The 13721-nt window shown below is 44.0% G+C and overlaps 1 protein-coding gene and 1 pseudogene across 1 annotated transcript in view; both read left to right on the top strand.

Moving 5' to 3' along the window:
• Positions 1-13721, top strand: part of CEMIP (cell migration inducing hyaluronidase 1) — a 160571-nt gene that overhangs the window by 97856 nt on the left and 48994 nt on the right. Inside the window, exons 4-10 of the mRNA XM_033167983.1 lie at positions 912-1050; positions 1984-2220; positions 4180-4359; positions 7205-7275; positions 9645-9740; positions 11427-11545; positions 12541-12682. Coding sequence (XP_033023874.1) covers positions 912-1050; positions 1984-2220; positions 4180-4359; positions 7205-7275; positions 9645-9740; positions 11427-11545; positions 12541-12682 — 984 coding nt within the window. The remainder of the gene's footprint in view (positions 1-911; positions 1051-1983; positions 2221-4179; positions 4360-7204; positions 7276-9644; positions 9741-11426; positions 11546-12540; positions 12683-13721) is intronic.
• On the top strand, positions 9116-9186 carry LOC117057223 (annotated as a pseudogene).

The raw sequence follows: 13721 nt of genomic DNA, 5'->3' as shown, positions 1-13721 counted from the left end.
TGCCTGCTGAAATTGCAAGAGGTTGGTTTGGAAAGTGGGAGGTGCTGAGTAAGACTTCCTATGATCTGATGGTAGATTTCTCCTCCCTGTGACTATCGGAAGCAAAATAACATATCTGTATAATTTAATATATGTTGGTGTCAGAATTCAGGTTTTCTTAGTGCAAAAACAGACACTGAATCAGGGCTATAAGCCAGGCATTGGCAAACTCGGGCCCTCCAGATGTTTGGGACTACAATTCCCATCATCCCTAGCTAACAGGACCAGTGGTCAGGGATGATGGGAATTGTAGTCCCAAACACCTGGAGGGCCCGAGTTTGCCTATGCCTGCTGTAAACCACGGTGTGCATGGGCTTAAGAAGAAAACAACCTTGATGTTCCCAAGGTGCAAATATCTAGGCTCGAAAGCAGATTGCATAGATGTATTCACGGGGGTGGGGGTGGGAGGTGCTAATCCACCTCAGGCAGCAAAATGCTTGGGGCTGGCCCTGACAACGCCACATTCACATGTGACATGTTTTCTAACCTGTACTGAAAGTCTGAGATGGAAATCTTTAGAGAAATTTAGAGGGGAACAGGCCATAGCATCTGCTTTGCATGCAGACATTCCCAGTTTCAATCCCAGTTTCAATCCCAGTAGACAACACTGACAAAAAATGACCATTTGTCTTACTCAATATAAGGCAGCTTCCAAGGTAACCTACAACAGATTTTTTTAAAAAAAAAACAGAAAGGACCCAATATAGAGTTTTTCACAGTTAAAACAATAAAGACATGTTTATGCTGTGCCTTATTAAAAGTGGCAAAATTAGGAAACCCAAACTAATGTAGTAAATAAAAAGATACTCTGAATTCTGGTTGATTTGAATCTTACCACACCATCAAAGCAAAACTCTTTTTTCCCCCTCCAGGAAAGCTAGTGATTAAAGACAACACAGGCCCTATTGTTTTGCGCACTCGACATATTTTGATCGAAAATGATGGAGAGCTTCATGTCGGGAGTGAGAGCTGTCCTTTCCGGAGCAACCTGACAATCATCTTGTATGGGCGGTATGTAATTAGACAGGCTTCATCCCATAATTTTGAAGATTAGGCTTCCTAGGCCCCTTAAACACACACACACACACACACTGGTCCAAGCTTCCTCATGAGCTCTTGGCAGGAGAGTTGCTATGGTGGTGTTGGCATAAAGAGGTGCTAATCTCCCGAGAGGCATCTGGGAGTATCATGGCAGGACAAAGACCACACCCAAAATTTAACAGGTTTATAAACACATTGTGAACCACAGACCATTCATCCCAAGTACAGAAAGCACAGGAAGGATTATATTTGGGGTACCGTAAAAATTAAACCACATCTAGGACAACGATAAAAGCATAAGGTTGCATCTGCTAGCAGTCATACTAACAGTAGACCCACTTGAATGAATAGGCCTAATTAACTTGGGTCTATTAATTTCAGTGGGTCTACCCTAAGTAGGACTTAATTGGATGCCACCCATACATTTCACACAATGCAGATTATCATGATGGTGTGACTTTTGGACACCATTTCAGATGAAAAGAAAGACTAGTTCAGAAGCCAGCTCTACCTTTAGGCAGAGTGAGGTAGCCAAGGAACAGCAGCAAATGCTTAGCTATTTAATTTAGTATTATCATTATTCTGCTACTGTCTAGGAAAGGCACTTAAGGGGTTTTCTGCCTCTGGTGCCAAAATAACTTGGCTACCTTGTGTACAATGCGCTTTGGCTAGGAGGAAGGCTCAGTGTGCTGATCTGCCACACACAGACAGCAAAATGTTTAGAGATGGCCCTTACAATTCCACATTCTTTCAAGGAACCAATACTTAAAGCGTGTCGCTTTTCAGAAGATCTAAGCAAAATATGAGAACTACCAAGATCTAGCTAGACAGTTTTAAATTATGTAGACCTTCACATTAGTAATTATGTACTCAAATGATCTAGTTTTTCCTTTAACCCCTTAGTGCTGATGATGGCAGCCAACCAGACAGTTACTTTGGAAAGAAGTATATTGGGGTGATCGATAATGGGACTCTTGAGGTGCATGGTGAGAGAAAGCTATCGTGGACTTTCCTAAACAAGACCCTGAACCCAGGTGGCATGCAAGAAGGAGGCTACTACTTTGAACGAAGCTGGGGACATCGTGGTGTTATTGTCCATGTCATTGACCCGAACACAGGGACAGTTGTCCATTCTGATCGGTGAGTCAATCTCTCAATTCCAATTCTACTCAGTTTCTCTTTCTTCCAGTCTTATGTGCAATTCTCCACATTTCCACATCAATCTGATTATTTTTTTAGTCCTCATGAAACCCACCAGAATTCTAATGCGATTCCCCCCTGAACATACACATTTGTCTACGCATTTTTGCCTGATACACGCATTTTTGCAAAACGATTTCCCCTAACACAGTACCTTTCTGTATGTTATTTTCACAAATAGATGCACACTTTACTCTAGTGTGTGCATTTCTGTACACATTGCTTGGCCAGAGAACCACATTGCAAAATTCAGAGAAGTGTGAATTTTGAAGAATGGCTGTGATTTAGTCTACACAGGGTCCCTTCAAACTCTTATGATTCTGTAATTATATATCACAAAACATACTGTTTCATAAAGTGCAATTTGGGCAGATTTGCCTTTAAATGTGAACTGACGTGAATTTCTCCCCACCCCACGTTAACTGTGTGAATATTTTAATCAGCATAGACGAATTGTACCAAGTGCTACTTTATCTCTTCTTTGTGCTCTTTGTAGCTGAACCCACTGGGATCTGTACCTGTATGGAGCTAGCTTTAGCTGACATAGGTCCTAAATATATGCGTGCTCAAAAAATGGGGCGATCCCCCTCCCATGCACTTCTTCTCCCAATTGCCACACTAGCAGCATCTAAGGAGAATGCTAGTAATGGGACTTTCTAGGCATTCTCTGCGTTGATTTATTGGATACTTTACTGCACGTACATGAAACAGATGTAAACCCAGATGGCCTGATAAGGGCCTATTCTGCCGTGGCTCCCTTTCTCAGGAATTCACTCATCTTCTGGAGGTCAGACATGAGTCAGCCAGGCATGCCACCCCCCCCCCTTGGGGAATGAAGACTTTTCCTGGAGGAATGATTGCTTTAATGTACTGATGCTTGCTTGGGCTGCTGACTTCAGAGCCGTGGTATTGATTAAGAACACCTTTCTGTGCTACTACCTGGACAGTAGAAACATCAGGTGGTTCATACCTCCAAAACGAAGGAACGAGCAACCTACAAGTCACATTTTTAGACTGCGTGGACAAGCCCTGTGTATTGCTAATGAGCTTTTCTGTACTGCATTAATGATCCTGCTTGGGAGACACAGTGGCAAGCCCAGTGAAGCATTGGGTCCCTCCAAACTAAGAGGGGCTTTTTGAGGGTATGTTCTGCAACATGTCATTGACATAGTAATACGGCATGGATAGTGGAAATTATACTGGTCCATCCACACATAATTTCGCTTCATTAGTTGTTCTGCGATGCTTCCATGGGGTTGTTGCATTATTGCGCTACAGCATAACAAGAGCTGGACAAAAAAGAAACTAGAACAATTTGTGCTGTAAATAGTTGCAGGATTTCAGCAGGAAGTTGCAGGGTATGTACTGATTGGAAATGAAGCACCCCAGAATGTATTGGTGGCAAGGAAGAAATACCACCAAAGTACCCTTTGGTGAGTGAACCCCAGCAGAGATTTAAAGTCACAAAACATGAAGCAAAGCAAAGCATGGAAGAATAAGCTGCTAGACCTTTAAAATATGCCCTAGTGAAGTCCAGAATTACCCTCTTTCCCCAGCATAGGAAAATACCACATGTTCAGTAAGCTAAAAATGGTTTACTTACAAACTCTCCAAAGGTCAAATTCATGTGCTTTTCCACCCAGCATTAAGTGAAGGTCGCACAGGCAGTAAAACTTGGCTTAGTTACAGCGGTGAAAGTCCCCAAGCTATTGGTATAGGAACACAAGAATGGCTTCTCAGGTAGACTGAGTGGTACAAGGTGAACTAAGCCTGATGGGACAGCTTACTTTATGGTCTTAAACCTTTCATTTTGCCTTCTTATTACTTGTTTCCAGCTATATCTGTAGATGGATCTATCTTGGCAAACTGCTGTTAATGTGCTCCTGCCTGTTTCTTTAGGTTTGACACCTACAAACTCAAAGGTGAAAGCATCAGACTCGTCCGGTATTTGAATGCAGTTCACAACGGCATGATCCTGGCAGTTGCGGTCAATGATGAAGGATCCAAAAATTTGGATGATTCAGCCAGGAAAGCAATGACCAGACTGGGCAGCAAGCATTTCCTCCACCTTGGTTTTAGGTAGGAGTCTGGCCTGCCAATGTTACCAACACAGAGGCCCTATTGTATCCTGCCTGTACCTAAAATAATTCTGCGTCCCCACCCCCACCCCCAATAGCAAAAACATCTCACATAGTGATTTTCCCTTCTTCTTGCCACTTGGAGTGTTCAGAAGTTAATTAGATCGTTTGAAAGAGATTCAGTAGCTCAGCTGAGCATGTTTCAGTATGAGACTTGAGAACTTATTGCCCAACTTGGTGGAAAAGCCATAGTGACAGAGCACTTGTTTTGCATGCAAACATTTCCAGGTTAAATGGCTTGGCATCTCTGGGTTCCTCTGAAAGCTTGGAGCACGGCTGACAGGTCAAAGTAGGGATTTTCCAGATGACCTGTTTGTTGATTCTTCAACCTGATTTGCTAGCACAAAGCTGACATGGAGGTTAGACTATGGACTCAGGTAGATTGGTAAAGAAAAAGTGTTTTATATGTGTTGTATATGCGATATAACACTGTGACACCAGATGGCGCTGTGGAGTCCTGTCTTTCCCTATCGAATTTCCCTGTATGAGTTTACAATGCATTGAACTGAATCACTTCTTTGACGTGTCTAGATCCAGCCTATATCCACTCTTTACTGAGCATTCATCCTGATTTGTTTGCAGCATATTTCTCCTACCCATGAATCATTTGCTCATCCCACGTTTTTACAATGCATTTCTTTGTCACTTTTGTAATGGCAAAAAGTCAGTTTCTTTTCTGGATTTGCTGTGCCAGCACGACATGGCACTTTATTCTGCTTTATTTGCATATACCTAAATTTCCAAGTACGCACTTGGATTGCTTCCACAGCCTGGAGGTGCCCATATGCAGTACTGAGCTAGATAGATCAAGGGTCTGATTCCGTATCAGGCCAGCATCAATTCACCCCCTGTGCCCCATCCAGCTGCTCTTCTCCAAAAAAGACCGAGCTGCAGGGAGTCTAGCCACATCAGCCAAGAAACTCTTTTGATACCCACATCTCAGGTGGTTCTTCCTCTCAGGCTTGCCTGGTGCTCTTGGCAAGTAGGGCTGCAAACTTACCTGCGAGTTAGCAACACTGTGCACCATAGGGCTTACTTCCAAGTAAACATGCATAGACTTGCACTGCAAGAGACTGTGCCCTGTATTAACTAAATGGGCCATATTTTTGTCTGTGTGTGTGTGTGTGTGTGTGTGTGTGTGTGTGTGTTTTAATCTCTCTCTCTCTCTCTCCATTCTGACTTAATCAAATGGGTCTCATTTGATGTGTTCAGATTCCAACAGAGAGCCATGTACAAAAAACAACAGCAAAAATAAAATAAAAACAATTCTCCTGGCATTTTAAACAATTGACATGCCCTTTCTCCCACCAGCCCACCCCGCTCATTTGGAGGGAGATCATAGCTTTCTAAATGCCTTTGCCATGTGGTATGAAGCAAAACATTTCCAGCAGAAGCACCTGGCTCCCTGGCAGATCTGTCTCAAGAACTTAATATTTGCAGCTTTCTTTGGGTTTGCTGCACAGGGTTGCAAGGAGTGGTGCTTAGAGACAGTGATGGCTGGGGCCCATTGGAGCCAGTAGGGTGGAAAGCAGGGAGGCCAACAGTAGGTGGTGCCAGAGCCAATGACAGGCAGAGACAACTGATTCGAGTGTTGTCCTTCCTGCTGAGTTCTGCAAGGGGGGAAGCTGAGACGAAGGAGGAGGATGCCAACAGCTTTATGCTACCCTCTGGACTGTTCGTTGCAACACAGAGATGTCTCCAGTGCACAAACTCTAGTTCACAAGTGAATGTTTGTCCAATATGTCTTCTGGGACCCTGAAAGTATCCTAGACGACCTATAGACTTTAAGACTTTGCACAATTGCAACGTGGCTTTTCTATATATGTAGTGAAACTGGTTGATCAAGTGATCTGCTTATACCCCATTCCCAAGCACGAACTGCCAAGATTATCCAGTCCTTGTTTGTGCCTGTTCTATGCAATCTGTATTCTTCTGCTAATGTTCTTAGCGATCTCCAAAGCTGTGCCTAAGAATTCCAGCAGCCATGAAAAAGCACGTATTGCTCACCTGGAGTTGATTAGAACACGCAAACCTAATTCACACACACACACACACACACACACACACACACACACGTTTTATTAGTTTTCCAGTATACCCCCAATAATAGCCAAATTATGACAAGAACAACTAATTTCTAATTCCTAAATCTTCAGCATTTCAAGAGAACTGGCAAGCATAGATTCATCTGAGGCCCTTTAAAACAACAGATTGCCAGCTAATCAATAAAATGTTAATACATTGAACATTCCCACTAATACCCTTTTTGTATTTCGTTGCATCTTTTGCCAAATCTAGATTCTTTTAAAGGCCATAGAGTGCAGGCCAGCTATTTTCCATTTCTTGGACATTTATTTCTGCAGAACTCTGTCACATAACGAATTCTTTATGGGTCTGACCCTCAAACAACTTTCTCTGGAGGATCGTCAGTGAGCTTTTAAAAAGCTTCCCCTACCAAGTTTGAATGTTTAGTAGTTTTCGGACTGCCCAGGTTTATGTTTGCCTGGCATTTGCAAGGCTGGATCCTCGGTTAAAAGTGGGAACTGTGTTATGAGCTGAAGGAAATAAGGGGCATTTGGACAAGGAAAAGCATTCCTTGTCAGTATCTTTTCTTCTTAGTTGAAAAAAAAATGAGGTAGGAAAGGGCATTACCCTTATATAACTTGGCACATTTCATAAATCCGGATGGCTGGGCAGCATTGAAATGAAGTATTCTAATACACTGCACACTTCTTTATGCTGTACATAAATAAATATGAAATATGTTTTTTGTTTTGATTTTCTAGGCATCCTTGGAGCTTTATTACAGTAAAGGGGAACCCTTCCTCTTCTGTTGAAGACCACATAGAGTACCAAGGTAATTAAAGTAAATAACTTTTTGAAACTGGAGGTTCAAATTAGTCTCTCTCTTTTGGAATAAATTTTATTAGGGTTTATAGAGAATAATACAAAACTGGACGTCAAATTCCCCCCCTTCCTTTTTGTCCAAATTAAGACTTTGATATAAATACAATAAAAACATGTAAAGGGTGTGGTGAGAGAAAGGATTAAAGGAAGAGAGAGAGAAAAATAAAGAAAAAGAAATAAAAAGAGGTTTAAAGGAGGAGAGAGAAAATCGGAAGGTAAGGAACTTCCGATTCTTTGTCCACTACATATAAACAGTATTCACTTCATCCACTCGAATATTACACACAACGAAGCCACTTTCTAGAAACAAACAGTATCTTCAATCTTCAATTGTAAATGTCATTATTTCATTTTCTTTTTCGCACGAAAAGTCTATGAGAGGTTTCCACAAATTAGTCATTCTGACCAGAATGGCTTCCACAGTACATGCATTGACCTGGGGCAAATATAATCTGAAACCATGGTTTGTTCAAATCATAATTAAGAACCCACACCATGGGGCTAATCCAGGCTGCCATTTTCCCGGGGTTGGGGGGGGGGGAGAGAGATCTTTACCACCAAATCAGAGGAAATGTCAATTGGATTTTCCACGGATCAACATTTGCTCTGATTCAGTGCTAAAGAGCGGGTTTTCCAGGGAAAAGTAGGAGGACAAACAGAAAGCTGCTCGGATCGGTGCAGGGACAAGCAGAGGTGTGGACAAGTCAATGATTTGAGTTCCCAGACAACAGAGCAGGCAAATCAAGGTTTAGAGCTGCTTGCCTGCTTTCGGATCCGATCTCCTCAGGACTTAGCTTCATCAGTTTACTTCTGTTGCTCATAGTGCAATAGTTCTTGAGGCAGAACAGGGGCTCTTTCATTTGAAAGCCTTAAATTCAGATGCGGTAACAGCTACAGTTTGCAGACCTGGCTCAAACTGTGGTTTTAGTTTGTCGGCCCTAAATAAACCACAGCTTGTGGGCAGGTTTGGGTTCAGACATAAAGCAAAACCACAGTTCAGCTAAACAAACCTTGTTTTTGTGGCACATCTGAACCCAGATGTTGTCTGCTCTTTTGCACTCCCAACTTCATAGCAAGTAGGAAGTTCCAGTTTTTACGCAGCCCATTTCCTTGCAGGGAGAGTGTACCAATGACTTGCCTTTGTAACAAGTGTAGGGGTACAAAATATACAAGCCGTGGATGGGAGGACAGGCAGGCATGCAAAGAGGGCAATAAAGCAAGAGCTGTTTCCCCAAACGCAAACAGCACACATGAATGCAGACACAAAGGCGTTTCACAAAGTTCTTCCTCCTTCCTGGTTAACTTTAAAAAAAAAAAGCAAAAACAACCTGTCAAATTGTTTATCTCCCAGAACCTGCAAGAAACTAGTAGTGGAAAATTAAGTAGGTGGCGCTGTGGTCTAACCCACAGAGCCCTAGGGCTTGCCGATCAGAAGGTTGACGGTTTGAATCCCTGCGATGGGGTGAGCTCCCATTGTTCGGTCACAGCTCCCACCTAGCATTTCGAAAGCACGTCAAGTGCAAGTAGATAAATAGGTACCACTCTGGCGGGAAGGTAAACAGTGTTTCCATGCGCTGTTCTGGTTTGCAAGAAGCGGCTTAGTCATGCTCGCCACATGACCCGGAAAAACTGTCTGCAGACAAAACGCCGGCTCCCTCGGCCTATAGAGCGAGGTGAGCGCCGCAACCCCAGAGCCATCCGCGGCTGGACCTAACGGTCAGGGGAATTGCTCATCCTTTTAGATGTTTCTAAAGGCTGCATTTCGAGTGGTTGGAAAATGCAGTTTTCCCGTGCTCGCTTCGGCAGCACATATACTTAAAATTGGAATGATACAGAGAAGATTAGCATGGCCCCTGCGGAAAATGCAGTTTCCCCTCCAGGACCTCTTGAGGCAAGACGCTTGGATTTCTTGCAAAAGCTAAATGAATGTGTTACCTAAAAAAGATGAATTGGAATGGAACTTTCCATGTGCCCTTACTGCTGTATTGTTAAGACGTTCTTGCAGGAGGACGTCAGGGGGACCTGTTCTGGAGCTAGAATATGATGAGGGGTGGGTGGGTGGGGGGAATCTCTAATTCTCCACCCTGACTATTTGTGCTGATTTTGCAGACTCTCCCTTTCAGCAGGGGAGCAAACACCCCATAATGGATGGGAGGAATGATGCCAAGATCTAGCACTTGTGTTTGAAATGTTGCAGGTACTTACCAAACCAGTCCGAAATCCCAAGAGGAGCAGGAATGTTGAAGTGTCGACAGCCTCTCTGTACTCATCCAGAAGGGCTGGGGCTGCTAGTAACTTGTTGTACTTTGCCTTTTGCAGGACACCGAGGCTCAGCCATTGCCAAGGTATTCAAACTCTTCCAAGCAGACAACGGAGAGCATTTCAATGTCTCTTCAACCAGTGAGTGGGTTCAAGGTGAGGCCTCACCCCCAGCCCTGGCACCATCACTATTTTTCACTACCCTGAAGCGTGGGGAGATCCACAATGCACATTATGGGGCACATTCAACACACATTTAAAGTACATTTTTAAGGACCCCTGACCATTAGGTCCAGTCGTGTCCGACTCTGGGGTTGCGGCACTCATCTTGCGTTACTGGCCGAGGGAGCTGGTGTACAGCTTCCGGGTCATGTGGCCAGCATGACAAAGCCGCTTCTGGCGAACCAGAGCAGCGCACGGAAACGCCGTTTACCTTCCCGCCAGAGTGGTACCTATTTATCTACTTGCACTTTGACATGTTTTCAAACTGCTAGGTGGGCAGGAGCAGGGACCGAACAACAGGAGCTTGCCCTGTCGCGGGGATTCGAACCGCCGACCTTCTGATCGGCAAGCCCTAGGCTCTGTGGTTTAACCCACAGTGGCACCCGCGTCCCTTTTAAAGTACATAACTTTCCCCAAAGAGTCCGCAAACTACAAACAACGCCCAACATGCTCAACAAACTGCAATTCCCAGGACTCTTTGGAGGAAGTCATGTGGACTGAATGTGCTGTAACTATATGGTGTGGTTATATGATCAGACTGTGCAGGCAGCTAAATAGAGCAGTTTGGAATCATCTTCATTGTTGCATAAACCATTCCTTCAGATCCAGGGGTAGGTCACCTTTTCGGGCATGAGGGCCACATTCCCCTGGGTGGCAGTAGGTGGGACCACAGCAAAATAAAAATAAAAATGGGTGGGGCTAATGTAAAAGGTGGGTGGGCAACCCTCCCCCTCTTTCCCCATTCATCAGTTCATTCTCTCTCTCTCCTCTAGGCTTTCATTGCAGCAGGGCAGCAAAATGGCCTCTGAATAACTATGACCACATTCACATCATACATCTAAAGTGCTATGATCCCACTTTAAAACAGTCCTGGTTGTCCCTGAAGTATTCTGGGAGCTGTAGTTTGCTAAGGGCGCTGAGAATTGTTTCCCTCGTTGAGCTATAATTCTCCAGAGTTCCCTTTGAAGAGGAATTGATCATTAAACCACTCTGAGAATTGGAGCTCTGGGAGGGCAATAGGGGTCTCCCAACAACTCCTAAGCACCCTTAGCAAACTACAGTTCCCACCATTCTTTAGGGGAAGCATTGACAGTTTAAAGTGGCATCAGTTGCATGGTGTGTATATGGCTTGTGTCAGATTAAAAATGTGACTATTTTAAGAGTTTGCAGTAGCATAGGCGGCTGTCAGCCCCTATAAGCTGCATCATTTCACTTGTTCTAGGTTTCTGCAGAGCACTTTTAGTGCAGTATTGGAATGCCGTTGACTTAAAGTTACTTAACTTTAGCACAAATGGGTAAGCTGTTAAGCTTATACTGTATTTGTGTTGTGAATCCATGCAACTTTTAATAATAGCACCATGCTTCCCCCTACACACACACACACACACACACACACGGCTTGACGCACTTCACAGCATCCCCAAATAGCAGCTGACAGACCCACAACCAGAGCCAGGGAGTGGGCAGTTGTGGAAGAGACTTGCTAACGGTGCTTGGCACCAACATCAGTGGAACACATTTTTGTCGCATTGGTTAAGGTTGTTCCGTCCAAAATGACCTTCCTTCATGTTGACTGCTTTTCCTTCTCTTCTCCCCCCTCCCCTTCCAATGCTGCCCCAGATGTGGAATGGACAGAATGGTTTGACAAGCCTGAAAAAGCAAAATCCAAAGACGGAGAGCGACTTTCAGATTTTCGGGCTGCTCACCCCGAAGTCTGTGATCACCCCATTGACATCCAGGTAGGACAGCCAAGGGGACCGACCTCTCCCTGCTGCTGCATCCCTCTTCCCCTTTCCAGTTGTCAACCAACCATTTCAACCATTTTATATTGAGTTTATAGCTGTAAAATGAAAACAGTTTATTAGACCACACGGCTTTTGGGTAGCCTCTGGTTTTCTAACTACTCTATGTAGATGGGTGTGATAGAGATGCTTGCCAGAGAGACGCTTTGAAAGCCAGCTGGGAGCTAGGGCTTGTTTCTCATTCAAGGACTGAAGCCACGGCCCTCAATATACATTTAACGCATTATCCTATCACTGTAGTCAAGGCTTCCCCCAAAGAATCCTGGGAAGTGCTGAGAGGGTGCTGAGGGCTGTTAGGAGACTCTGTTCCCCCCTCACAGAGCTTCAGGAACTGAATTTTAAAGGACTGTGAGAATTGTGGGTCTGTGAGGGGAAGAGAGAGTCTCCCAGCAACTCTCGGCACCCGTAACAAACGACACTTCCCAGGATTCTCTGGATGTTATGCTATTTTCCCGGTCTGGTTAAGATGTTGTTCTGAAAAAGCGAACTCTTTCACAGACCCAGTACTTTGTAAAACAAGCAGCGGCATGAAATAAAACAATTGCTAGTGGAGGTAACTGCTGAACAAGCTGCCAAAATGAGAGAGAGCCTTGGTATCTCTGTGGCACAAACAATAATAAAAACATTGTTATGCAGCAGCTTGTAGTTTGATTCAACATCTCCACTGTTGGAGACAATATGTCTCTTGTGTACCAGTTACTGGAAATCACAGGTGCAGAGAGTGTTTTTGAATTTGGATCCTGCTTGTGGGTTGGCTACTGTGAAAGCTGGACTAGATGGGCCTTTGGTCTGATCCAGCAGGTGTACAGTTTCATGTGAAAGCAAAACACCTGTTTTTCCCCCTCATTGCACAGGTGTTGTTGAGCACACAACTTTTATTTTATTTTTCACGCTCGATTACTACTCAACTTGCGTTTCTGTCCCCCTTCCAGGCAGTCACACTCGATGGAGTGAATCTGACAACTGAGGTTCACTACAAAAGTGGCCGAGATTATAGGTTTTTCTGCCGTGGCCCAGGACAGACTCCCGGAGGCTGCCGTAACTACAGAGTGCGCTTCTTATGTGGCAAGCCCGGTATGTGAATCATTTTAAAAGCTTGGGCAAAAGTTGCTTCTACTGGCCTACTTATTGTAGAGGAAGTAGCATTTTACCTCAGAACTATAAATACCTCAGCAATGGAGGCTTTCCATGAGTTTGAAACACCTTCTAATTCTGTGGTGTCTTTCTCATCCAAACACTTTCCATTTCTGCTTACTAGCTTCCCATTCTCCCAACCAAGTTTCTAGTCCTCATGCACCAACTTATACTGACACACTGTGGCCAAGAGATTGATATTGGGGAATTGGAAAAATAAAAGTATGATACCTTTCAATCAATGGACTGATGATATGACATCACTCACAATTCATTAATGGGCTGCTTACAGGCACAGACTCTGTATGGATAAATACGTTAACATTTGGAATGAGTTTATACAAAATGTAGTAGGCTATTAACATTTACGGACATGGGTGGCACTGTGGTCTAAACCACAGAGCCTAGGGCTTGCTGATCAGAAGGTCATTGTTTCGAATCCCTGCGACAGGGTGAGCTCCTGTTGTTTGGTCCCTGCTCCTGCCAACCTAGCAGTTCGAAAGTATGTCAAGTGCAAGTAGATAAATAGGTACCGCTCCGGTGGGAAGGTAAACGGCATTTCCATGCGCTGCTCTGGTTCACCAGAAGCGGCTTAGATAGTCATGCTGGCCACATGACCTGGAAGCTGTCTGCGGACAAACGCTGGCTCCCTCGGCCTATAGAGCGACATGAGTGTGCAACTCCAGAGTCGGACACGACTGGACCTAATGGTCAGGGGTACCTTTACCTTTATTAACATTTACATAAGCACTAGGACAATAACACTATACCAATTTATATAAGAATGTATGGGAATATCATATATTGCTTTCCCCCCTCCATATTCTCGCTTTCATATGTATCTTTGCTATTTTTTCTCCCTTTCACTTTTCCTCCTTCTTTTCTGTATCACTTAATTTCTTTTTACTGAAATCACCTTAATAAAATATAATTTAAAAAAAAAGTTATCCTGACACACATCTCCCAGCAGTTAGTCACA

The sequence above is a fragment of the Lacerta agilis genome, chromosome 13 (assembly GCF_009819535.1).
Source record: "Lacerta agilis isolate rLacAgi1 chromosome 13, rLacAgi1.pri, whole genome shotgun sequence".
Classification (NCBI taxonomy): Eukaryota; Metazoa; Chordata; class Lepidosauria; order Squamata; family Lacertidae; genus Lacerta; species Lacerta agilis.
The sequence above is the reverse complement of the archived record's forward strand: the minus strand, read 5'-3'. Positions and strand labels throughout refer to the sequence as shown.